Raw genomic sequence first — 27,426 nt, forward strand, 5'->3', positions numbered from 1 at the left:
GCCTGCTCCCTAGAGTGAATACAGACTTAAGAGAAACCCATTTTTATTTGAGAGCTTTGCTTCCCAGGTATCAAGAGTCACATGTTCGGAGTTCAAGTCTTGTTGCAGTGATGATGATGATGATTAACAAATCTTCCCCAGTATCAGATCCCAGGTTAACACTTTAGATACATTTAATTCTGTCAACAATTCTATGTGACATGTATTACTATTATACTCATGATACAGAGGAGAAAACCAAGGCTTAGAAAGGTTACATTGTAGACTGCGGTCACATGGCTGGCAAAGCACAGAGCCAGCCCTGGACCCACTCGGCTACTCCTCTACAGCTGGGCCTGTGCATCCACCCTTCTGCAGCCAAGCCTCACAGCCTCCCTGGGCCTCCTTCCAGCTCTCTTTGGTCCTTTCTAGGCCACTCTCTCAAGGGCCCCCACTGTGATCCACAGGTTGTCAAACCTTATCTAAAGGTTTCCAGTTTGGTGGAAGCCCCTAAGCTTCCACCCTCCCAACTCCCACGTCCTCTCTGTGCCCTCCCAGGGCTTCCTGGAGGAGGAGGAGTTGTGGGGAAGGGAAGTCTCATCAGCACTAAGAGTCCCCTCTCCAGGTCCCTCAAGACTTCAATATGGCAAACTGCTCTTCCCAGGCCCCTCCTCAGATCCAATTCTGGAGCCTGGCAGTTTCTCCTCCCTGAAAAAGCCATCAGCATTCCACATTACACGGTTAAAATTTTGCCTGATCTTCGTGGGTTAGTGGGTGTTTTAATTCAATAGGGAATTCAAGTCTGGGTTTTAAATGCCATAGAAAAAGAAAAAGTTACTGTCTTTTCAGAATGCCCATTGTAATTTGTCCTTAGAGTCCCCCACTCCCCTCCCCATGGTCCTTTTTCCACTTGAACGGACAAACTGAGCCACCAGATAAATACAGCTGCAAAGTGAAGTTATGGATATGATTTCTTTCCCTCATTCATTTGCCCTTCTGGCTTAGTCAAGTCATAGATGAAAGACTGGTCACATTTTCTTTGACCAGTCTACGGAGTGCAAAGCCAAGGGCTGATCAAGCAATCTTGATAATTTGATACATTTGAAAGTGAAACATAGGGAGTGAATTATCTGTTTAACCAAGTATCTGTGAGAATGTCACCCCATACACAGTGGCAGCTCTGCTCCCGATCATCTGTATGACCTCTCAGGAATTCACTTTCCCCATCTGTAACATTTTGGGGATTGGATCTGAGAATTCTGAGGTCCCCGAAAGTTCTTGGGATCTTTATTTTATACGTACAAAATGCATCATTTAAAAGTCAGGTAAGTTAGGGAATGGATGGTTAGAATAAAAACAATCCTCTATAAAATTTTTACCACGTAATTATTTTATGGAGCAAGTTTCCACTGTGCACTTGAAACGGGATTCAATTTACAGAAATCTGGCTTGCAGCCCACTTTTAAGTGACACTTTTACCATTTCAAGTGGGGCTTGCCTGTGGGTCACGGTTTCTAAAAACACTATCAGGAGATCCCTGGGTGGTGCAGCGGTTGGGCGCCTGCCTTTGGCCCAGGGCCCGATCCTGGAGACCCGGGATCGAATCCCACATCGGGCTCCCGGTGCATGGAGCCTGCTTCTCCCTCTGCCTGTGTCTCTACCCCTCCCTCTCTCTCTGACTATCATAAATAAATAAAAATTTAAATAAAAATAAAAACACTATCAATCCTCTCTCCACAAAGACTCTGGCAGTGAAACATTAGTAGAACTTATTCTAAAATCATTACTTCTCTTAGATTGAGGTTTTTTTCCTTTTTTGTCAAAATACAACAGATTATATCACTCATTGCCTAAAACACTGTCCTCAGGGTTGAGGCCAGGCCCTTGTGTGTCTATTTGCCCCACCTGGAAGGTTCCTGCTCTCTCTTTCATTTCCCTTTATCTGAGAACTCAGCTCAATCATCACTTCAGAGAACTGTCCTCTGACCCCCTTGATGAAATCAAAGTCCTGTATTCTAACTGGGAGATGTGATGTGAAGTTTCTTTGGATGAGCAAGTTCTGGTCACGAATAGCCTACAGGCTCCATTGTTGCTCTACAAGGCACACTGTTTGCCCACTGTGTGCACCACGCCATCCAGGCACTGGATTCACTTCAGGGTCTCTATCCTCCAGAAGCTTACAGCCTGCTGGGTCAACAGACAGTAATCAGATACAAGAATGAACATGCCTGCCACCGCCCCCCTCCCTCCACCTCCAGAGCTTATTGAGATGAAACAAGGGATTGCAGGGAGCGTGGGGTGTGTGTTGGGAGGGCAGGGGTGGACTGCCAATGCATCAAGCTCCTGTGGAGGAGGAGTTTAGGTCATAATCACACATATGCTGGAACAGTCCTTTACTGCTTTCAGTCTAAGAAGCCGAACGAGAGAAAGGACTGACATCCCCTAGCCGGCTGTGCCAGCTTGAGAGATGGTAAGAGGACCAAGGGTCTATTCTCCTCCTTGTCCTCCGAGCTACAGGTCTTCCCACCCTCTTGGACTCTACCACTGTGCCCCAGTGTCAAGGTCTGTTTTATTCTTCTTTGAATACGTTTCTATCCCAAAGGTACATTCTGTTTCCCATCAAATATGGCAGTGACATAGCCTACCATTTTGATGTAATATTCATAATATTATGGGACATCTATGCTACCATTCCCATTTCACAGACAGGGTAACAGATGCAAGGATAACAGTGGCTGGTTTGTGGCAGAACTGGGACCTCAAAGCCAGGGCCCCGACTCTTTAGTCCAGGGCTTTCCCCACCCTGTCTGAGCCTCCAGGGCTAAACCAGGCCCTGTACAGGGCCCCAAAGAGCCAAAGTTGGCTGCCTCCTGCTGGCAGGGAGCTCCTTCAGGCTTCTGGTCCTACGCTAGGGAAGGGAGTGTGAGAAATGAAGAGGGTGGATTATGCACAGAGGCAGTCTACATTCCCATTTCCTCCCTCATCACGGAAGGAGGAGATGGCTTACCCATGGGGGGAGGGGGATGAAAAGCAATAATTCGTAAGAGTTGGTAAGTGTCAGCAAAGTATTTACTCACATTCATTCCCTGCAAGTCCCCTTCTCCATGTGCTCCTATTTGTCTTTCAACGATGGCACCGATCAGGTGGATTCAGCACGAAATACCAAGGTTTTAGCCAAATGCTGCAGAGGGAGAGTTTCATTTAACTTCATTTTTCCAGCCGGGGCTGGCTCAGAAGCGAGTTTTTCTGACTCGGTCCTTTGCTACATGCACAGCAAATTCCCAGGGGTTTCTGAGACTGCCCAGACCTGACACACGATGACTGCTCCCCCCCGCCCGCCCACCCACTCACTAATAGGACATAAAGCGCTCCTATTTTTGGTAACAATTAAAGGGCCTCCCGGTGCAAGGCAAAGGGCTGTTTATTTTCTGTTACATCACTTCACTTTGCCTTCGAAGGCTGGTCTGCGCGCCGCGTTCTCGTGGTGATGCAAGTCGGCTCTCTCCTCCAGCACTTGGGTCCCTCCCATCGCCAGCACCTCACAGGTCTCTTCCCGAGCAGTGCGTTGCTGGAGCCAAGAGCAGCTCACGAATCAGCTGCAGGTCCCCGTTTTGAAAAGCAGAGATACAGAGGCAGAGGAAAAGGGTGGACTCCTGTGTGACCTGGTCTCAGAGCAAGACAATCACCAGCTGAATTCCAGAAGCCCTGTTCATGTTCGGGGATATTTTTTCGACTGCATGGAATCAGAGAGAAGCCAAAGGATGGGAAATGCCTGCATCCCCCTGAAAAGAATTGCTTATTTCCTATGTCTCTTATCTGCGCTTTTGCTGACTGAGGGGAAGAAACCAGCGAAGCCAAAATGCCCTGCCGTGTGTACTTGTACCAAAGATAATGCTTTATGTGAGAATGCCAGATCCATTCCACGCACCGTTCCTCCTGATGTTATCTCATTGTAAGGCCCGTAAGCATTTTGATATCTAATTTACGATTTAAAAATTCCAGCTGATGTATTTGGGGCTTTGTATGTATCAGTAGGAGGGCATGGAGAGAGAGATTCCTCTTGCGTGCTTGGCCATTTGACAGTGCTAACATTTTGCTGCATTTGGAAATTTGGATTTTGATTAGCTGCTATGGAACATGCTTAGATGCCCCCCACCCCTGACCATTATTATGAGAAACCTGTAGCAGATTCATCTCTCCTACTTCATCTGGGAAGGAACAGTATCGTACTTCATAAAATAGTGTCGAAATAGTGACTGTTTTGCTAAACCAGATTAACATAAGGTTTGTTCTGTGTGTGTGTCTCTTTGTGTACGTCTGTTTGTTTTTTGTTTGTTTTCTTTCAGATCCTTTGTGAGATCTGGTTTTACTGAAATCTCAGAAGGGAGTTTTTTATTCACACCATCGCTGCAGCTCTTGTGAGAAATATTTATATCATGACTATTTTTAATATAGCATATATTTGGATAAGCCCTCTAGTAAAACGATCTCAATATTAATTTTGTCAAATGTGATTGTATTTCTGGAAAGAAAAAGATGATTAGTAAAGTCAGAGGTAGCTGGGTTTGTTTGCGACTTGACACGGACAGTGCAGGTTGATTCTTGCAATGGTAAATTTGCTAACCTGTAATGCTGTCTACTTTAATGGCTATTTATGAAGTTGTTGGAATGTTTGCAACAATGATCCCCATTCCATGCCACTATTTTACTTTCATTTTTGACTTGGGAACTTTGCTTATTTTGCCCTGGAGTTTTTGAATTAGTCGATACAGAACCCTGCATAACATATGCGCTCAAGATGTTGTCTCCCGGGGATCTGGGGCAGGCTGCTACTCTGTATGATTTACCATGTGGGGAAAAACAAATCCGGGTTCTTTCTAGGTAACTCCTTAATATATTAACTCTCGTGAGGCTGTTTTCTGATCTCCCATAATTTATAACTGGTCCCCTTACAAGGAGGGAAAGAAAATATTAATATAGGATAGTGCAAAGGATTAGTCTTTGCTGTGTGTTTTGAGTTAGCCACGAGGGAACCACATATTCCAGCTATGTCTCAAAATAGTCAAAAAACAATATTTAACTAAGAAATCGGATTTCTCCACAGGCACAATATCACATGTATAATTTGTTCTGATGTGTAATGTTTGGCCATTGGAGTGCTAGTTCTTAGAGCTGGACCACGTGAGGGTCAAGAAGTTCCCCCCTCCAGGACTCAGGTGTCAGGCGACAGATTAGAGTTGTAGTGACATGGTTCCAGGAGGAAATTAGCCAATTGTTGATCAACTGAGCTTTCATTATCTGAACTGCATGATTCAGGACCCAAGTTTCTTACTTGCTTATTTTTTGTTTGGGGTTTTTTGGTTGGTTGTAGTTTGTTTTGTTTTTGTTTTTGTTTTTTTGCCCTAATTGGCCATTTTGGCTGTTCGAGGTTATATATACAGAGACATACAGCATGGTTTGAAATTGGAGAGACCTGTGTAAATCTATCCTCACCACTCACTAGAAACTAGACATAAAAACTTGTGCAAATGACTAAGTCCCTCTGAGCCTCAGTCTCCTCATCTGTAAAATGGAGGTGATAGTACATTGAAGGGTTGTTTTCAGAGATAAATAAGATTTAAGTAGATAAAATGCTTGGTGTCAGGTATGACAAATGGTTACACATTTTATGAAAGATAGGTTTTTAATTTGTACGTAAAGTTGAAAAGCTAAAAACAAATTCTATTGAGTCCATTAATCTGTTGTTTTATCTGTATGAAATTCCAAAACTGGCCTATTTCATTGAAATCATAAACCTGACCAGGTGTCCAGACATTATGTAACAATGTTGGCTAATGTCTTTCTACTAGCTAATGTCTGGGGGTGATATACAGTTGAGTAGAATATTCTTAAGGGATTGATCTTATTGAGGTCTAGTGGTATGATTAGGGGAATTGTTAGCACATCAAACAAATCCAAAAAAAGAGTCTTTAGCACATAAAGAGGCAAAGTCTCCAATGCTGGGATCCTTCCGCAGCATAAAAATTGGTTGTATCTGGAAAAGTGATAACTGTGCTTATGTTGTCCACTTATTAAATAAACAAATGGCTCGTTTAAAAGGCATCCTTTTCAGGAGCTAAGGCACTTCTTTCTCCCCAGGATAGTTAAATAGATGAGTCCTTAAAATTCAAGAAGAGGCATCAGTCAATACATACTAATATTCCAACAGTAAGTAGATGTTAGCTGTGACAGAAAACCTGGCTTGAGCAACACCCAATCAGTTAGAACACGTCTACTTGGTTTGTTTGTTTTTTTTTTTTTTTTTTTTTTTACAGTGATGGACCAGTCTCACAAGCGCAGATGCTGGACAGTGGTATAGGAATAGTTACCGGCTGCTGCGGGGTAATGTGATTACACGTATTTAGAATCACAGAGGGAAGCCAAGGAACTGGTTTTAAATAGCCCACACGGAGTGTGTGCCATGCCCCTGTGTCCCATGCTCTGAGTTCCTATGGAACATTCCAGCCTTTATTTCTAAAAGCAGTTCAGGTTTCAGAAATAACAAAAGGGCGAGTAATTCTTGCCCTGTTTGTCCTTGCTTAACTCACATTGGCTAACCTCAACATGCAGATTTGTGCCGGGGCAGATCTTATGCAAAAGTGTCAGGTGTCAAAGTTTGTCTCCGATCTCAGCACCTTGTTTCCTAATGATTTTGTTTCCCATTCTTCCTGCCCAATGGTCTTTGCTTCCTCCTTCTCCTGAGGAGAGGGTCTAATAAGCTCATTTTCACTGAGAAGGAAATAAATCATAAGACTCCAAACATGAATTGTGCCATAATCATAACATTGATGGGAATAGATGGTTCACAGACGAGAAGAGTTCTTCTGTGGGGCAGGGCCATCCAATGCCCTGAAAACCCCACATGGGTTGCCAACCCCCACCCCCTGGCACATGAAGACGAAGGGGTCTGAATTTGCCTTTGCCTGACTTTTGCCGTGAGATGAGGCCTGGATCACACCAGCCATTTCTTGTGGTTTGCAATGAATTCTAATAGCATTTATGACCATGGATTACCAAACTGACCTGTCAAATCCTGTGAAGAGATGAACTTCAGACTTGATTCTGCTTGTTTGATGTGCAAAGGCAGTTGGTTTCTTGCTCTGTTGTTGGAAAGGGAAAAGAAATGACCCATTCCCACCATCCATGCTGACAATCTGATGATTTTGTTAAGGCCCCAAATGCTTTTTCAGACCTTCTGCAGAAGCATGATGAGAAGTACTTTTTGAAATGTCAGCCTGGGGTACTGAGGAAAACAGGCGCAGTGCCTCCTTAAGTTACATTCAGTGTTTTGGGAGAAAAGATCCTGGTAGGCCGTGGCTGACGTGTGTCAGAGAGCAAAAAGAACAAAAGCCCACACTCTGTAGAGAGGAGAGGAAGAAAAAGAATTATCTAGTAAAAATTCATCAAATTAGTTGTACAAAAAACTTTTTTAAAGATTTTATTTATTTATTCATGAGAGACACACAGAGAGAAGGCAGAGACACAGGCAGAGGGAGGAGTAGGCTCCCTGCAGGGAGCCCGATGTGGGACTTGATCTTGGAACTCCGGGATCCTACCCTGAGCTGAAGGCAGACGCTCAACCGCTGAGCCACCCAGGTGTCCCTAGCTGTACAAAATGTTTTAAAAATATCTTATTTCTTGTTTTAAGCAGCCACAATAACAAAACTTTGCCCGAGCAAATGCAATTTCATTCATGGTTTCCATAGAGCCAGGTGTGAAACATAACCAATGAGAATGATTATTCATTTGGGTTTGCTTTTAGCAGTGGGGAACTATGCTTGTAGTGAATGCAATTTACAGAAATGTGTTTTCACACATTAAAACCCTGTTCTTCTCAACTACAGACTGAAATCCCCAATGATAAAAGCTCTTTGCAGAAGTAAAATTCTAACTGAATAGTATAAAATGTGGCCACATTGCCATTTGTTCATAAAATTTTTAATAAACGAAATCCCTCTGACTCTTGCAAGAGTTCTATTTGCAGGGAACAAATTACAGGGTTGATTTTTGTATAGTGCTCAAAAAAAAAATTCCATGTATATAAGAACTCAGTGTGGTCAGAAGAAAATTCTCTTTAATCCAGTAATATTTGGTTTTGTTTGAAGCAATAGAATTGATCCTTCTGGGGGAAAAAAAATCACTATTTAATAATCCACAATCAAGACACAAGTACATAGTTCATAAGAAGTAAAAAATTAAAAAAGGAAAAAGCAAATACCATGAACAAGATAATGAGTTCATCTTTATGAAGGTTTTACCATGTAGTCCCTCAAAATATTATTTGTCCAGGAAAAAAATATCCATGGCCTATCTCACCTTTCCAGTGATCAACCCCTTTCTCAAATTCCTCCTCATATTACAAGCATAAGAAAAATGCAGCACTCTTTAATGACTACTCAAGCCAGACCTAAAAGCTAAGAGGGCTGCTAGAGGAATTATTAGCTGATTATGGGTGAGCATGTTTTGGTTTGTGGCCAGCTAATGCCCCCTACAATAGAACAAGGAGTAAAGATTTCAGTCAGCAACTAGATTGTTTTGTCTAAAATTTGCTTAATGACCCCTAGCTCTGATTTTTAAACTTTTTAATTACTTAATTGTTGTGACTGCAAATTAACCCTATACAACCAATGTTTTCTCTGAAAGTGTATTTCATCTTCTCAATTATTCAAGCAAGAAATGGGAGTTACCAGCCACTTCTCCTTCACTGTCCACTTGCAACCAGACAAATCCTCTCTCAAACAGGATGAGAACCTGCCACCTCATCTTCACCCCAAGGCCATGGCCCTAATTGAAGCTGCAATCAGTGATTCATGGGCTGCTGTGGGAACTTCTGTATTGGGTGCCCATCATACCTATCTCCATTAGTGTTACCTTCCTAAAACACAGATCTCATCATGTCACTCTTGTGCTTGGAAATTTTTAGTGATTCCCCAGAAACAGAAAAAGTCTGAATGCCTGAGTTGGTATTAAAAGAATTTGCTTATTTGACCGGGGTCATCTCTCATAATATTGACACCATGCACAAACACACACACACCCATGTACACACAAACACTCCCTAAACCCTAGCCATAACAAACTGAAGTACCTTATTCCCTGACCTCTGTTCTTTCAAACTCTATAGACTTTTTAGATATCTCTAATTCTTCCTGTCACTAGAGCTATTTGTGTTTCTATCTGCCCCATGTCTCTGGACGTCAATGGAGGGTTACCAATAGCCAAGGTCCTAGAAAAGAGCTGGGATGTTGCAAGCCTAGACTAGCATATATTTGTTGAATTCAATCCATAGTTTCACAAATTTTATATTAAAGAGTCTTGCTTTTCTATCAGTAGATAATCACATTCTTTTTAACGTTTGGTGTACCCTATCAGATTTCACATGAACTAACTGCGTGGAGGTCTATAAAGTGAACTAAACCAAAAAAAAAATGCGAAAAGAGTCTGTTCAGTCTCAAAATAAACATATTGTTCACCGACTCAGCTACCTCCTGTATACTGGCATTTATGTTGGGAATCATCTTCCTTCCCTAGGAACGAAGGACTAACCCAACAAAGAGAGTCGTGGTTGGGTGGTACTCCCTCAAACCAAAGAGAAGCTCCCCAATCTGTCCTAGGGACCCAGGTAACCTAGAAAGTGTGAGACAGGACACAACAGGGCATCATGGGGGGAGCCCCCAGGTCTAAGGCTCCAGTTCCTGGAGGACTCGGACCCTCCCTCCTGAAGGCCTGAATTTCAAACTGAATTTGAATGGGTCAGGCAGAGTCTAGTCAGGCAACTACCTTGCCTTTGGGACCAGAACAAAATAGTAGAGGGCAGACTGAGAGACACGGGCACATCCTCTTCCCCAGGAGAGACCAGGGAAAAATGGCAGTTTGCATGGCAAACACCTCCCTCTTCTTCAGTGCCTCTTCACGCTCTTACTGCCTTTTCCCTCATCTCTTCACACCCATTTCTGGGCTGTCCCAATCCCCTCTTATGTATCATGTGTATTGCTTGTACACATAAATTATACTTTCAAAAAAAAAAAAAGGAAAAAATCATGGTGCTATGATGTCAAACTTCTTCAACAGAGATTTCTAGTGTACCAGAATTAAAAAGGCAAAGCATAGGGCAGCCCGGGTGGCTCAGCGGTTTAGCACCACCTTCAGCCCAGGGCCTGATCCTGGAGTCCCACGTCGGGCTTCCTGCATGGAGCCTGCTTCTCCCTCTGCCTGTGTCTCTGCCTCTCTCTCTCTCTCTCTCTCTCTATCTCTCATAAATAAATAAATAAAATCTTAAAAAAAAAAAAAAAAAGGCAAAGCATCCAAAGCGTTACTTAGACCCTTTGCCTAACACCCTTCTATCCGCTTGGACTTCCTTTGGCCTTTGACATATAAAAAAATAATATTTGAAAAAAAAATCATATTTGCCTCCCAGGTTCTCTATTGACTCTGGAGGTTGACGAGCATCAAGTGTGTGAAGGGTAAAATTCCCCTTTATTCAGTCTGACAAGACATCCAAAGGGAAATGTTGGGTAAGCAGTATTAAGATGAAAAAAAAAATCACTAACCGAAAGGTAATTTCATTTTAGACTTATTTATATTTGCTTAGCTAAAAGTAGGTATTCATCGTAGTGTGGCAAGCAGTAACAAAATGAAAGGAGCAAAAGACTCCCATTTCAGTAAAAACATTTTGGGACTCTACTGTGCAATGGGCATAGCATTGGGCTTTGTGAGGGACACAAAGATGACTATCATCTCTGTCTCCCTCCCTGCCCTGATACGGCAGCTCCAAGCTGCCAGTGATCCCTCAAAAGGTAAATTATAATTGCCTGCATTTGAATGGATCATAAGGTAGTCTCTTTTTACATTTTTTATCATAATGTAGTCTTGATAGACTTTCTCATTTTGTCTGAAATGATATTCAGTTGATTGGTGATGATAGGACTTTTGCCAACTGTTGAGATATAGGCTACGAAATGATTACAGGGGCTTTATGTTGACAGCTGTGATATGAAAATGGCTAACCCTGGAGAGCTGGCAATGTGGCAAATAGCAAAGGACACAGGTTTTGTGGTCAAATAAACATGGGCTCAATCACCACTCTGCTGCTTAGTAGTTCTATGATTTGAGGCAAGTTGAATCAAGCCTCATTATCTGCATCTGAAAAATGGGGAACAACCATGGTACCTATTGCACAGGATTACAGTAAGGATTAAACGAAGTAGTAAATATAAAGTGCTTGGCACAGTTCCTGTAACTCAATAATAAACGTTAGTTTTTATTACAGTTTTTGAAAATCAGTTTAATTTGACCGACCACAATATCTGATTAGCATCTGATTGTATGGGCTGGGTATGCTTATGATCCTAGATTCAAAATGTTGTGGTTCTACCCATAGGTCTCCATCAGAACCTGATAAGAAATCTTTCCTTGAAATACTTCTCACAGAAAACATGAACCATTTACCTTTCTGGGGTAGAAGACTGAGAAGAAGCAGAATCCTCTCACTTCTTCCTCATGAAAAAACAACTGGTACCACATTTTGTAAAACATGATTTTGTTCAAAATTATTAGCACTGACCAGTCTTCAGATGAGTGGTTCTGTGGTAGGATGAAAAGAGGTCTGAACTAGAAGACATGAGTTTCAAATCCATTTCAACCACTAATGGGCTTTCTGAACTTGGGTTGGTCACAAAATATCCCTGGGCCTCAGATTGTATATGTATAAAATACCAGAGATAGTTAATTTATGGTTTTCAAACTCAAATGCCAATAGGGGTTGGGTAACAGGGTAATAAAAGAAGCAGTGGGATATAAGACAATAGGCAGTGGTAGTGACTGAGGTAAATCAGAGAAGACATACTTTGCCTAAAAATGACATCCTCAGCTCCAGCTGGTTATTGCTGATAAGAATATGGTACATGAATATGGAGCCATATTTTCCTAATTTTTAGGAGAAGGCAAAAATCTGGAAGCAGATCTTAAAAAGGATAAAAACCAAACAAAACAAGTTGACATTTTGAGATGGATATATTTAATTAACTAAGGTGTCTTCCTGGCTTAAAAAGGTTCTATTCTATTCTATTCTATTCTATTCTATTCTATTCTATTCTATTCTACAGATAGAGTTACTTTAAATTAATATAATATAGAAAGTGGTCTTGTTAAAGAAATAGAATTTATTAGATCAATTTTAACAAACCAGTAAATAGGATTATTAGATGAAAGAGCCTCATAATATGGAATTGGCTATCATAAAGTCATTATTAAAATAATAATGTGATTCTCAATTTTCCAAATAGAACCCTTGGGATTTACCAAGACCTCCTCATGGTGGATGATGATAAAACAGTATTTCATTATCCCTTCCAAGGGCAGGGACTGGAAAGAAATTGTTGTGCCCATTTACATGGCAAGATGGCAGGTGTTTGCCTATGTAAAATGTGATTAAAGAGCAATAAGTCCTTAAAAAAAAAAAAGTAAACAGACTAGAGTTTATATGTACAAATAACTCTGGAGTCAATATAGAACTCCTGTGGTAGGTCATGGATTCCTCCTAACTATGCTTCCATAGCTAAACATTTCTAGATCCTTCTCTGAGAACTGTCTTCACTGCCAGTTTACAAACCATGCAATAAAACCAGGCAGTTTTGTTAGGAGGCGTTTGTCATTTTTGTATTGCCTGATACTAAGCACTTTATAGATCTCATTTTTTACTTCATCATCACAGTAACCCTATGAGGGTGTATAATTACTTCCATCCCACAGATGAAACACAGAGTCATAGAAGAGTTTTAGGTAATCTCCTCAATGACACACTCCTCCTAAGTGGCACATCTGGGGCTTAACCCCACATCCTCACTTCTAACTACTTCTATCTACTTCCTCTTGAACATGAATCACAGGGCTTGACTTTGCATAGTTCCGTTCCCAAAATCCAACCCCCTCTCAAAGGGACAGCCTTTGCCATTAATGAGGGTATTCAGGGGAATGTGTCCTGATTCCTGGAGACAATTAATGAGAAGGAGTTTCAAAAGCCCTTTGAAAGAGTGGTAGCATTACTGGCAAGAACATCTCGTTTCCCTAGGATTCAACTCTAATTTGTATGTGTAAGCTCTGGTCTCCTTGCTTGAAAAAAAAAAAAAAAGAGAGAGAGAGGAAAATAGCAAGCAAAAAAGGACTTATATACTTTAATGTTATGCCTCAGACCAATGTTTTCTAAATTTGTGTCCTGTGGAACAGTTATCCTGAAAGAAACGGGTCTGTGCTCCAAAAAAATTTGAGAAACTGCACATTTTATCCCTACCTTGGCTACTCACAAAGCACTTTGGCTTAAAAAAAACCTCTGGAATTATTTTATGTCATTTCACTTTTCTTAACATCTCATAGGATATTGGGAATCTATGCCTTTGGTACTCATATTATTTATTAGCTTAATTATTTATACCTCACCTCTTCTAGAAAAGCTTGCCAGCAGTGCTTAGGCAGGTACAAAGAATTCCATCTTAAAGGATACACTAAAATATCTATCTCCATATAAGGAGTTAATTCAATTTTGTTAGTGTGAGTGTGATATCTGGGAGCATGCCTCCCTCTCACACTGTCTACCTAGTCAAGCAGCTTGGCACACATAGCTTCTTTGAGGACCTCCCAGTGGATGCTCCTTCTTTCTAAGGAAGTAGATTACCACTTGCAGCATATTCAACAGGAAAAATGCCCCTGAGCTTACATTTACACTCTCACTATTTTTGTTTGGAGCATGTTCCCTCACAGCCATTTCCCAAATGCCTAATCCAGCATTTACCTGGTATGTTCCATGGTTCATATTCAGTTTACATAAAGCTCAATGAAAAAGGGTCCCATGATCAATAAGATTGGGAAACTGCGTGTTTCATACCCTTTTGAAGAGTCTCAATTTATTTAAGGATAAAAAGATTAATGTAATTTAAAACCTTACTTATCTTTACTTATGTACTTTCCCCAGATTTATCTGTTTTTTGTTCATGTAAAACCTCTCAACCCTATGAAAGCCTTGAATTCCAGGGAATATACTCTGGGAACTATCCGGCAAGGCTGTTCTAGATTTGCGGCAAACACTGGGCAAATCTGATGGGACAAAAAAGAAGCAGCATGGCCTTCTTTTTTGAAAGCCCATGACCATTACCAGTCAAAGCACAGAATCCTAGCTTTGCCAATTTCAAGTTTCAAATTACTTTGCCTCTCTCACCTTGATTTTCTTCATATTTTAAGAGAATATGAAACCTAAATTACAGTGTTTATTTTAAGATTAAAATGAGTTCATAGATGGCAAACTGCTGAAGATGAGACTGGGCACAGTGTAGGCATTCCATAAAATTTAAGTCCCTTCTCCTTGGTGCTTCAGGACCAGAGCGATACAGACTGAATTTATAAACAACATCAGAAGGGTGGGCTGTTGACTAGTTATACCAATTCCTAGACTAGTTATGCCAACTCCTAGAAAGTTTGACTGTCCTGGTGTAAGAGTTAATAGACTATAAGAGCAAAGAGATAGATCCATGCTCCGATCTTTGCTAGTATGCATGCCAAGAATACTCCCAAGGGGATCCCTGCAAATTTAAAACCTACATTCTAATCCTGGCCTGCTGTTGATAAAAGATGTATGTGACCTTGGGTAAATCACTTAACTTCTGCAGACCTCAGTTTCCTCACCTGTAAAAAGAGGAATTGAACTATGTCTCTCTGGATTGCCCCTCACCCCCCACCAGATTTATGTGAAGCTAAAGTAGGGTTATTTCCTACTTTCCTATTTCGGTGGTAGTGTGCTTAAGGATCAGCTGAATTTCATTGAAAATGTTTTTCAAAGATGAGAGGCCAAAAAAACTCCACAAAACAAAAACTGACATAATGTGCTCACGTGTGATGCTTCCCATTTTAATGCTTTCCTATCTTAAAAGCATATTTTTAAATATGCAAATGTAAATTATTCACATGGCACATACCCTTAGAATTGTGCATTTAACTAAGGTGAATCATCAGCCTATTATTAATTATCATTCAACCAGCCCTAGTCTTTTAGATAAAGGAGAATATTAATATCTAAAGGGGCTGACTCATTTCAGCACAGTAAGCTCTAAACAAGTTGTCAAACCCCTCCCACTGTTCCCCTAACTAGCTCATCTAGCAGCCCATGGCCTATATGGCTTGATCTCTTATTTACCTGTATATGCATATATACATCACATATTTGCCTGCATTTGTGCAGTTTTGTGTTTTTACACACTACCCATGGCTGCCTAATTCCCTCTACAATGCCCATAACAATTCTCTGGGACAGATGACAATCTCACTAGATCTCAATTTCCCTAGCAGTAAAACTAAGGTTCTTCACTATATCTAATGGCTATTCCAGCTCTGATGTTTTATGTCTATGCTCTTTACTTAGATAGTCTTTGGCAGAAGCATTGGGGATATGTTCATATACATTATCTCATGTAATTCTTAGAATCTCCCAGGAAGTCTTGTTGCTATCATAATTCCTATCTTGACAGATGATGAAACAGATTCACCTACTTTATGTACCATGTACATAGTAAGTGCCAGTTACAAACTTAGAAACCAGATTCTCCATTCTATATCTGATCAATGCCATCTCCAAGTGCCAAACAAGCAAACAAGTATGGGCTGCCCACTCTTTTCTTCTTCAATCCAGAGTAGTCCTCACTGAGAGGAGAGTGTATGGGAGATTCCCCTAAATCATCTCCCCTCCATAGCCAAGAGAATCTGCTCTGGGCTAGAAGACACCATGCAGACCACTCATGGGTCAATGACAATTCTGATGATGATTGAGATGTCACAGGTGACTAGAGGAAGTATGTAGAAGTGTCATTAGAGCTAGAGATCCCTGGCACATGACAAGATGAGCAGTCTGGTTTGAGACAAGGGGAGATTTTCTCAGTAGGGTTACTCCTGCCATTCAGCTCTCTGCAGACCTGCCTTCACACCACTACCTGCTCCCCATGCAGAGCCCATGCTTAGTCTTTCGTGAATAAAGCCCACAATGCTACAAGCATAGACTCATACATATTTCAAGCTAGAAACGACCTAAAAAAATCATCTTGTTTAGCCCCCTCATTTGATAAATATCTTAAGGCCATACAGAGGATCTACAACCAATTCATGGGAATTAAGACCCAAGCTTCCTGATTCCCCCTTCACTGCTGGAAAAGTGAGGAACCAGGGCAGGAAACTACTTCAGCAGCCCATCAGCCTCAGGCTCATTGACACATGGGCCTTTTGCTCTTGGACTCCCATTTCTGGCTTCTTGGCTGGGCATTGGGCAACCTGAAATTTGACCTTCCACTGTAGCTAGATTTGCATTTTCTGATCTGCTCATTTCTTTACTTCTCTGTTGCCACCTCAGTTTCCCTCAGGACTCTGAGCTCCACACTAACGTTGTTGCCCACTTCTTTGCTCCTTTTGAACTAAATGCTCTGGTCCTAGCTTTTCAGTTCAACTGGGAAGCTCCTAACAACTTCATGGCCTTGGTGTTAATTTATTGCTTGTGAAGACATGTGACCCACCCATCTAGGTAGTTAGATGTAGTCACCAGAAAGAGGGAGTAGAGCTCGAGGTGAGCAGATATTTTTCAAATATCATCCTCTGTTCCCAATGCAATATTAACAATAAAATAATGAAAGCTTAAAAAAAAAAAAAACTATCATTGGAGCACCTGGGTGGCTCAGTTGGTTAAGCATCTGCCTTCAACTCAGGTCATGATCTCAGGATTGTGGGATTGAGCCCCATGTTGGGCTCCTTGCTCAGCGGCAAGCCTGCTTCTCCCTCTCCCACTACCCTCCCCCTGCTTGTGTTTTCTTCTCTCTCTCTCTCTCTCTCTCTCTCCCCCTCTCTGTATGTCAAATAAATAAATAAAATTAAAAACAAAAACAAAAATAGAAAACAACCTATCATTGACAGGAATTATAAGACTATTATTCTAAATGCTTGTGGAAATCAAATATACAATTTAAAAAGATTATTACCTTTCAAAACTCACTGGATGCCTTATTTGAGAGTAAAGTCTTATTTCTAAATACTTTCATTTTAAATCAGAAAGAATAAAATATATGAATTGAACACTAAACTCAATATCCTAAGAAAATAAGTATCAGATAAAATAATAAATTAGGAAGCAGTAGGAATAATAAATAAATCCAAGATTTGATTCTTGGAAAAACCCAATAAAATAGCAGACATTTGAAGGAAGCATTACTCATAAGTGGGGAAAGCATCAATTATTCAACAAAAGATTTTAAGTAAATTTGAGTATTTAGGAAAGAATCGAGGCAGTATCTCACCTCACATTAAACATCAAAGTAAGTCCCAAATGGATCAAGGAGTCAATTGTTTTAAAAAAAGTTTTAAGGGGGTAGTTGTAGGTACTATTTCATTGATCTTTATACAGGAAAGAGCATTTTTAAGAATAAAAGCAAAGGAAGAATATACAATACAATATTTTGTTAAAAATGTAAAACTTCTATATGTTAAAAATCATGAATGAAAAGACAAATCATAATTTATAAGGAAAAACCCTATCAAATAAAGATAAGAAAGGAATAAGTACTGTTCTGTTTTGTTTTTTTTTTTAATTTTTATTTATTTATGATAGTCACAGAGAGAGAGAGAGGCAGAGACACAGGCAGAGGGAGAAGCAGGCTCCCCACAGGCAGCCTGATGTGGGACTTGATCCCAGGACCCCAGGGTCCTGGGCCGAAGGCAGACACTCAACCACTGAGCCACCAAGGTGCACCAGTAATGTTCTTAATATATAGAAAATGCTCAGAAAGTAACAAAAATGGTCAAAAGATGATTTTGTAGAAAAAGAAACAAAAATTATAATTCTAAAAAAATTTGTAATTCTAAATGTTGATGAGGATGTGGTAATAAAATAGGTAAAAGTATTTGTATATGAGAATGGTTATAGTAGTGTTTATAATAATAAAAATTGGAATAAAAAATAAATAAAAATAAAAATTGGAATCAACAATAAAAAGTTATACAAAACTTAATCATCTGTTAAAATAATATTATCGAGGGGCACCTGGGTGGCTCAGTGGTTGAGCATCTGCCTTTGGCCCATGGCATGATCCCAGGGTCCTGGGCTTGAGTCCCACATCAGGCTCCCCAGCAGGGGAGCTGTGGCACAGGAGCTCCCTCTGCCTATGTCTCTGCCCCTCTCTGCATCTCTCTGCATCTCTCATCAATAAATAAATAAAATCCTTAAAAAATAAAATTATATTATTGAAAATTAATTGTCATGAGAAATTTTTCATGAAAAAATAAGTACATAAAAAGGACAGAAAAACATAACAATTTTTATCCCAATTTTATAAATATATATGTGTATATCTCATATATGTATTGTGTATGCATATCAATATCTTTGGGTAGTATGATTATGCAATCTTTATCTTTTCCTTTAAGCCTTTCTGTGTTTTTGCAGAATTTCTATAATAAGCATATTCATGTGCAAAACACACCAAAGTGCATTAAAAATTTTTAAAGTCTTTACTTGAAAAAAAAATACAGGTTTCAATGATCTTATGTCACTTTGAGACTACTTAAATTGATCTAGTTCCTTTAAAAAGGGGATTATTATCTAATTAGATTTCTTAAATCCTTATGAGCTGAGCAGTGTTGTTAAGATTGTCTACCAGAATGTAGATCTTAAGTTATAATGTGATCCTATACTGAGATTTGCCAATAGGGCATTGGACAAGGTGTCTTGGGTGTGCCAATAGGGCACTGGACAAGGATTCTTGGGCCTCGTGACCTTAAGCAAAGCTGTTAACAGCCCTCTGAGCCTCAGTTTCCTCCTATCAAGCAGATATTAACACCTCCTCTACCACTTTCACAGAGTTTTTCCAAAGACCAAATAAAATAATCCAGCAGGAGCCCATGAAATATAGGCTATTATGAAGGCAACAACCATCCTTTAAAGAATGAACTATTGCCTGCCTGGAATTAACAGTTGGTATGTACAGTCTTCCTAAATCTCCTTCTTGTAAGGAAACATATACTCTCTTGGTTGCAGAGGGGAAAAAAAAGTTCATTCCTCCTATTGTCCCTTTTCTTACTGAATTTGTGAGGGTGCTAATTAAAAGATATAAGTGCATCACCTTTGGGGCTGAAGTACAGATAGGTCATTGCACATCCCTGTGTTCACCTCCACCAAAATGCTAGGGGTAAATGCCTGGTGGAAATGGCAGAGACCTCACAGGTTCCCACAGGACCAAAGGTAAAAAGGGCAAACTCTACACTGTCTGCACAGATCCACCGGATGATTGCTTGGCAAGGCTATGGGATTCAGATCTCTGATTTGTGGCTCAGAATAACAAGTTCATTCATATAGTACATTGGTCTCCACCAACCCTTCCATGATGCTGCTATTGTGAAGATGGTTGTCAAATCTGAGTCACATTATTGCAGACTCTTACTGCATATAGTTTTGGGGACGGGACAGTCCACAGCACCTCTATATCCCAGAGCCACTGCTTCAACCAGACTTGCTGCAAAAAGCAGACTGCTTTCTCAGCTGCCACAGGTAAAGGGGAGGGAAGGTTGTGCAACTGACGTAGAAGGAAAGTCAGGCTGCATGTAAGAGTCACCCGGGGAACTTTTGAATATCCCCATGCCTAAGCCACACTCAACATGTAGAATTTAACTCCTCAGGGTTAGAACTGGGTATCAGTATTTTTAAAGCTTCTCAGGTCATTCCAAGTGCAACCAAGATTGAGAAGCAGTGGCTTAGGCATCTCCCCTGCTCCAACATTCACATACCCTTCCCTTTTCAAGTCCTCTTCCACATTCTGCTCTCTCTTGAGTGTGCCTTGCACATGCTTTGCCTGCCACGGAGCTAACTCAACCCTGAGGCATCCTTTCTCCTTTGGCTCCTCTGCTGGCTGGTTCCATTTCTGCTGATCCCAAATCCCCAGGAAGAGATAGCCCGACTCACCTTTCTGAACTAGGGTATTTGGGCCTTGGAAAGCTTTATGGTATCATACAGAGTATTTTACATTATGGTATCCTACAGAGTATTTTACATTATGGTATCATACAGAGTATTTTCACTGCCCACCTCAGGATCTGGATTCACCTCTGGATGAAGACCTGAGCCCTTCTTGCCCTAATAACCTGTGGAAAGGGACAGAGGTCATGTGCTATGAAACATGGCCAACCTTGGTCCTCTCCAGGTCTGTCGTATGCAAAGATGGTATGGGGGTGGCACAGTTTCCTTTTAACAGGAGCCCTGGGATTCTTGGCTCAATAACAAATCGTAGTATTGAAATCAAACATACTTCCAAGAAGTTCTTAAAAATCAAAGATCATTGTTTTGCCCTCTTTATAGAATATGATTTTTAGTCTTTTTAAGTACACATAGGACAATAAAATACCCTGCTCAACTATTTTTATCGTGTATGTATAATTTTATACATCTTTGTCCACAGAATCCTTGTCCATAGGAAACTAAAATTGAATTTAGAATCAAAAGAATAAAATATTCATTATTACTTTACCCAGAGGGATTTTTTTAAAAGTTCTTATTAAGAAATTTTTTATTGAAATATAATATATATAATGAAAAGTGCACATATCCTAAGGGTTTATCTCAATGATTTTTTAAGACAACTTTTTTAGAGCAATTTTTAGGTTTAGAGCAAAATTGAGGAGAAGGCACAGAGATGGCCCATATACCCCCTACCCTCCCACGTACATAGCCTCCACCATTACCAACATCCCCCACCAGAGTGGGGACATCTTTACAGTCGATGACCTACATTATTGCCCAGGGTCCCTAGTTTACACTAAAGTTAACTCTTGGTGTTGTGCATTCTACAGGTTTAGACAAATGTCTAATGACATGTACCCATCATTATGGTATCATACAGAGTATTTTCACTGCCCTAAAATTCCTCTGGGCTCTGTCTAGTCATCCTTCCTCCCCACCACCATGATTTTTTATAAAGTGAACACCTTTGTAACCAGCATCCAGGTCAAGAAACTGAGCACAATCATTACCCCAAAGCCTCCCTTTGTGCTCCCTTCCAGTCACTACCCCTTGAGGGTAACAAGTATAGATGAGTTTTACTGTTTTGTTTTGGTTTGTTTTGTTTTGTTTTACTTTATATAAATGAAATCATATAAGATATACTTTATTGTGTTCTGGCTTCTTTCTCTCAACTTAGGTTTGTGAGATTCATTCATATTTTTGCATGTAGTTTCAGCTTTAGCCAGAGATTTTGATCCTTGAAATCTGGTTCAACAAGCATTATTTAACCAGGAACTATGCTCAGGGCTGGGGACACAAAGGCAAACAAGGGTAAGCCCTTGCTATAAAGAACATTCAATCTAGTAATGTAGTAATGACAAGAATTTAATGTAAAGTGAATTCCTTTTGGTTTAACAAATATTTGTTCAGTGTCCACTATGGGACAGGCAGTATCACAGGTGCTAGGGATAAGCAATGAACAAGCAGATACAAATTCTAGTGGAAATTCTCTGTTTTATTTCCCTGACATGTGTGGGCAAGTTCTGCCCACTAATATCCATTTCCTGCTCTGTTGTGCATCTGCTTTCAACATAAGGGGGACTAGTACTGAAAGCTATTTCTTCTGGCAACTTGGGTATACTAGTTTTGAAATCGCTGGTCCAACCATGAGGCAGCTTGTGAACCAGTGAGCACGGGAGGTATTTCTCTGTATCTATTTTGCCTTATTCTATTCTCTCCATCCCTGATACTGCCTGTACAGAATGAAACAAAAATCTGAAACTTAAGGAAGGCTTTGGATGTTAGCTTACCTTGGAGTAAAGCTGGGAAATCTTGTTGCTTTCCCGAACCCTGTAGTAAGAAGAAACAGTGGCCAAAGTTGGACTGAAATCATAAATCTTTGAATTTGTTTTAATAGCTACAAGTATCTAATATGTATCATTACTCATTAATGTTGACATTTCAGAGCCTAGTGAATGATTTGAGTATAAAGCTATGATGGAGGAGGAGGGATAGAGAATCCAACATCACTCCAGAATTGATAGCTTAAGAAGAAATGGAACAGATCATCTAATTTTATTTGTTTGGTTTGTGTTTTACCTCATTTTTATGGAAAATGTCAAGCGTATATCAAAGTAGAGATAATAGCAAAATTCACTTCCATGTATCCATCTTTTACCTTCAAAGATTATCAATCATGCTCAATTCATCTCTAACCCACTGCTTTCTCCTCCCCTTATTTGGAAGAAATCCCAGATATCAAATAAGTTATTCATAAATGTTCAGAAAGTGAGGTCTCTTAGTTTTAATCTCCTTAGTTCATCAGCACAGAGAGGCAAAGTCACCAACGTGGTTAGTAGCAATTATTTTTAATCCCTAGACTTCAAAAGTCAAAAAGGTTACTAACAGAGAATATTGGACTTTACATAGTGCAGTTAAACGGCATGTATGAGACATGAATTGTCAAGTTATGTCAAACATCTGGTCTGATCCATGACCATGGTCACATATTGGATAATAGTTATAAGTGGAATAAGAGGCTCCCCACACAAGAACCTTAAGATGTAGACTGAACATCACTTGAATCCACTATAAATTTGTCATCAGTACATTTACAATCTTATTTTTAGCTTGTATCAACATTTTATCTAATGAATTTCATAAATTAATACTCTAAAAAAACCAAACAAAACAAAACAAAACAATAAAACCAACTCTGTATTATTTGGCCTACAATCACCTCTTTTAAATCTCCCATTCAGAGAGTGGCTACTTTTCCAAACTGTTCAACATGACGTTGGGACTGCTAGTTGATGTTCCTTTTCATCAATAATTTCAAAACAAATTCTTGTGGATTTTGAAATTGCAAATAAATGTGTCCAAGTGAAACTGTTCTTTTCAACTAGTTAGTAATAAAATGGGTCTAAGACCTTTCCTAAGCTGCATTGTTTCCCGTCTTCAGCCTGTTCTATTTTCTAAGGTTAGTTGATGTTCATTGAGCCAGTGTCAATGGCTTATCTACTATGAGATATCAAAGCACAACTAGGCTTTGATGGAGATACTTTTCCAGGGTTTCCAGGCTTAACACCCTGAGTTACCATTGTTGGAAGATACAATGTTCCAGTAGTTTCTAGTAGCAAGAGGGAAAGATTCTGTTAGTGTCTTTGTTGTGAAAATGTGCAAAATGTTGCTTTGGCTGCTTTGACTGTCATACTTGTCGAATTGTATCTCAAAATGTTACCCAAGGTAGGTGACATCCATCACTGTGAGAAATGGGACATAAAGCCTCTCCCAATGTGTATTCGATGAGGAGATAATTGGGGGTAAAAAAAAAAAAGCTGCAAAGATTACCTAAATAAATAACACTGTAAAAGGCAGATACCCAGTCATTTTTTCATATACAACTCTCACTCATTTCCCTGTCAGGTTAACCATTTTCATTGTGTACTTTTTCTGGGCAGATTATTCACATCGAACTCCTTTGATGTGATAAGTGATGATGCTTTTATTGGTCTTCCACATCTAGAGTATTTGTAAGTAAAGAAACTTTTTTTTTTGACATAATGATTCAGGACAAGTGTTCTCAGTTTCCTACAGCCGTCTGACAACAAATATTATAACCCATTGCAGATTCATAGAAAACAACAACATCAAGTCCATTTCAAGGCATACTTTCCGGGGACTAAAGTCTTTAATCCACCTGTAAGTATGAATGTTGCTCTTACTTTTTAAGCGTACTAAGGGACAATGCAGTTTGATAATCTGTGGTTCAAATGCCCACTTCATAGGTAGCCCATGAAGATTTAAGAATGATTTATCCCCATGCACACGTGCCATATATCTCCCAGTCATCAGCCAGTGTGGGTTCAGGAAATTGATTACTATTGATATGATTAGCCTAATCCAACCATAATTAGGAAAACAACCTAATGCAGGAAAGTTGTGTGACTGAAATAACTTTTTTATCATCTACATCATTACTCCCTTCATGGGTAATTATGGGTTGACTATATACCTTAATTTGATATGTGCTGTTTTTCTTTTTCTGTGTAAGCCCTGACTTTATATACATTTATACATATACTATAAACACCAGCTATGTTTACACAATATCTGAACAATTTGTTTATAAATTAAATATTTAATTATTCAGTGAATGACTAGAGCTACAATAGTTGTTCTTAACAGGAGACAATTGTGCCTCTTAGGGAACATTCATCAATATCTAGAGACAAGTTTAGTTGTCAGAACTCAGTGCTGTAACTGATATCTGGTGGGTAGAGGACAGCGATGCTCTCCTAAAAACCCTGCAATATACAAGACAGCCCCCACAAAAATGGAATCTGCACCCTGAAATGGCATAGTGCTGAGGCTGGGAAGCCCTGAAAAACATGAACCAAATAACTTATTTCTCCTAGCCTCTCTCACCTCCTACACACACACACACACACACACACACACACACACACTTTGAAGGAAGCTAGAGGGCATGGGAAGAAAAGGCACTAAGATTTATTAAGTGCCTACTATTAGGTCAGTCAATTTGCTTTACTTGGATTTTCATTTAATCCTCTCAACAATCCTGCCAGATAGACACAATAATCCCCATTTTAGAAATGAGAAAACAGAGACCTGGAGGGGATATATGACGAGTGAGCTGAATAGTTATGGGATTATAACATCAATTCAACAGTTGAACTGCAAGGGCTACTCATTCATTCAAGACTATTTTTCAAGTGCCTAATATGTGTCTCATTAATATTAAGACATAGATGCAGAAGATCCCGATGTCATTCTGTTAACTTTTACATGTCCCTCATAATACCTCACTGACAATTGTTCTAAGCCTCAGAATGCAGCAGGGAACAAGGCAGACAAAAATACTTGCCTTTTGAACCTACGTTCTAGTATGACCACATAGCCATTACACTTCCTCTCACCAAACTTGTCTCAACTGCTGTTTGGATTTGCATGGGCAGATGTATTATGCTCAAATCATTAGGCTCTTCAAGTCCTCAATAAAAAGTCATTATAATAAAAAATATTTGCTATGCTATGCTACATGTCAATGATGTAACACAATGCAAAAATAGGCTGTGTATGGTATAAACATTATGCCATTTTGTCAGAGAGCCAAACACTGACAAACCCCATTGTTTAGAAAACAATTAAAAAAAAAAAAAAAACAGAAACAAATATATGGAAGGGGAAATGGGAGTCATCACCTCAACTTGAGAGCTGCTTAATTCACATAAATCCCATTCAACATAGCTTCTGTGTGATGCTCAGCATCATAAAGTGCTGAAGGAAATATGTAAAATCCAGGTGTCCTCTCTGGGAACTCGGGATATAAGCCTTGCTGTTCCCATTGGTCCATTCAGGTGTATCTTCTCTCCAGTGTAAAGGATTACCTGACACAGAAGAAAAAGAGGAAAGAAGGAAGAAAGGATGGAAGAGAGGAAAAAAGGATAGACAAAAGAGTTAAAGGAGAGAGGGAGAAAGGGAGGAAAGAAGGGGAAGAGAAAACAGAAGGAAAGAGGGGAGCAATGGGGAGCAAGGGAGAATGAAAAAAATTTATGTAACACCCTAATGAAAAATATCTATTTTGTTTAACTGGAGCCTATTAGGTCCATCAAATGAAATGGGAATTGAAATTTGGGTCATAATGAGGCCTTTTATCACAAGGAGACACTAGTATAGCATGTGCTTAGTATCCAGACATTTTCAAGCTCAAGGGAACACCAAAGTCAGTCTTCAAAGAGAGAAGCATGAATCTAAAAGGTCAGACAGTGAAAGGGAAGTCTAACCCTCTGACCAGGTGCTAGAGGTGGGAAGAAAGTGTTAGGAGGGAACAGGTTAAAGTTAATTGAGTGAATATGACCCTTAGGTCTCTTTATCTAACAGTTAGGTTGACTCATATGGCATTGCCAGTATTAGACTGTTTTTGATCTACAAAAATGCAATGCCATATGGTTCATCCTAAATAGTCTCTAGGGAGTGCCACACAAAGATGAATAAGATCCAGTTTCAACCTGGAGGAGCTCAGTCTGACAAGAGGAATTAGACAAACAAATATTTTCTCACTGAGTGCCTTTGTCCCCAAGTTATGTTCTCCTTTCTAATTATGCTATTCAAGATGTATTTCCTCCTTCCTCCCTCCCTTCTTCCCTCCCTTCCTTCTTTTTTTTTTTTTTTTTTCCTTTCCTTTCTTCCTTTCAAGGAGAGATGGGTAGGGAGGATTTGAAACTCAAATGTCCCTCTGACTGCTCACTACATCAAATTAATTTTCCATTATTTACCACCTATAAATAAATCTGACATTTGTTTGAGCCATTAGTTTCCTTTTTAGGATTTTAGGCTTTAAATGCACTTTCTTCCACCTCAGACCAACTCTACCCAATCAAAGGGAAACACTGGAGGAAAAGTTTACAAAGCTCTTTCAGATTCTTGACCTCATGATAGTTTCCTGGTGACCTTACAAAATAGTGCTTAGCACACTACCCCTGGTGGACAGATGAGAACATGAAGGTGTACCCTGCATTTAAGCTGCTCCCCATCTAGTAGTAGTAAAGGCAGAAGTTTCTTGGGTTCATTAATGGGATGTCTCATGCCCTCTCCATTGTGTCAGTCATAGCAGGACCAGAAAGCTTTGACTGAGCTGCCTGGATCCTTCCACAAGACATGGTCTCAGTAGCAAATATGACTAGAGAAGAAGGAGAAGATCCTGAAGACAGGGGCCCTAACTTTGCTTTTAGACTCCAAATGCAAATAATTGTATTCAGACATATACTTTTAGATCCAACTGGTTCCCACTCTGGCCTAACATTGCACCTACCTGAGGATTTTTACAAATTCCATTAGTTCCTAAGGAAGCAACAAACTTATCTCACTTTCAAATGCATCTATCTCAGGAGACTTAACTTCTAAAAAGAGATTTATAGACAACTTGAAAGTTACTATATATACCCCTTCCCTCTCAAGCTAGCTTTCAGAAAAGGGAAAATTCCTTACATTTCAGTCCTTACGATGCCAGTCAAATCCTGGGACCCTCTATCTTATTACTTTATTCTGAGTTACTGTCCCAATGTTATACGTGTTTAACTTTAATGTTTGAATAGTTCATATTTTTCAACAAGGTTTGAATTTTTCTGATGAAATCAGAGTGAAAATGCATTAAAAATAGCTTATGGCCAATGATGACCAAAATCTCTAAACATGATGTATTGGTTTCTGTTAACACCCATGAGCCTTTTTAGTAGTGATTTCCTTTGGTATCACATATGTATCACTGTGACTAAGACCCAGTAGAGGCAGGACTGTTGGCATGCATGTATAAAAATATTTGGGGAAAATTGTCATCAATCTATATGTGTTGTGGAGCACCTGCTGATTTCTCAGCA

General features: G+C 39.8%; 1 protein-coding gene and 1 long non-coding RNA gene across 4 annotated transcripts in view; one reads left to right on the plus strand and one right to left on the minus strand.

The window, feature by feature from the left end:
* LOC112672090 (uncharacterized) lies at window positions 1–26,161 on the minus strand. The gene is made up of 5 exons (XR_003144029.3): window positions 25,252–26,161; window positions 21,838–21,877; window positions 3,425–7,376; window positions 3,057–3,160; window positions 1–2,163 (listed from the first exon to the last, which is right to left on the minus strand). It is a non-coding gene; the product is annotated as an uncharacterized LOC112672090 (long non-coding RNA).
* The window catches only part of LGI1 (leucine rich glioma inactivated 1), a 38,889-nt gene continuing 14,878 nt past the window's right edge, over window positions 3,416–27,426 (plus strand). The window contains exons 1-4 of one of the 3 annotated variants that reach the window (XM_025466576.3): window positions 3,416–3,931; window positions 4,326–4,397; window positions 23,488–23,559; window positions 23,657–23,728. In XM_025466576.3, coding sequence (XP_025322361.1) covers window positions 3,717–3,931; window positions 4,326–4,397; window positions 23,488–23,559; window positions 23,657–23,728 — 431 coding nt within the window. In that variant the 5' untranslated portion in view covers window positions 3,416–3,716. The remainder of the gene's footprint in view (window positions 3,932–4,325; window positions 4,398–23,487; window positions 23,560–23,656; window positions 23,729–27,426) is intronic. The other 2 variants (XM_049103035.1, XM_025466574.3) reach the window with 2 other exon arrangements.

This window comes from Canis lupus, chromosome 28 (assembly GCF_003254725.2).
Source record: "Canis lupus dingo isolate Sandy chromosome 28, ASM325472v2, whole genome shotgun sequence".
Lineage (NCBI taxonomy): Eukaryota > Metazoa > Chordata > Mammalia > Carnivora > Canidae > Canis > Canis lupus.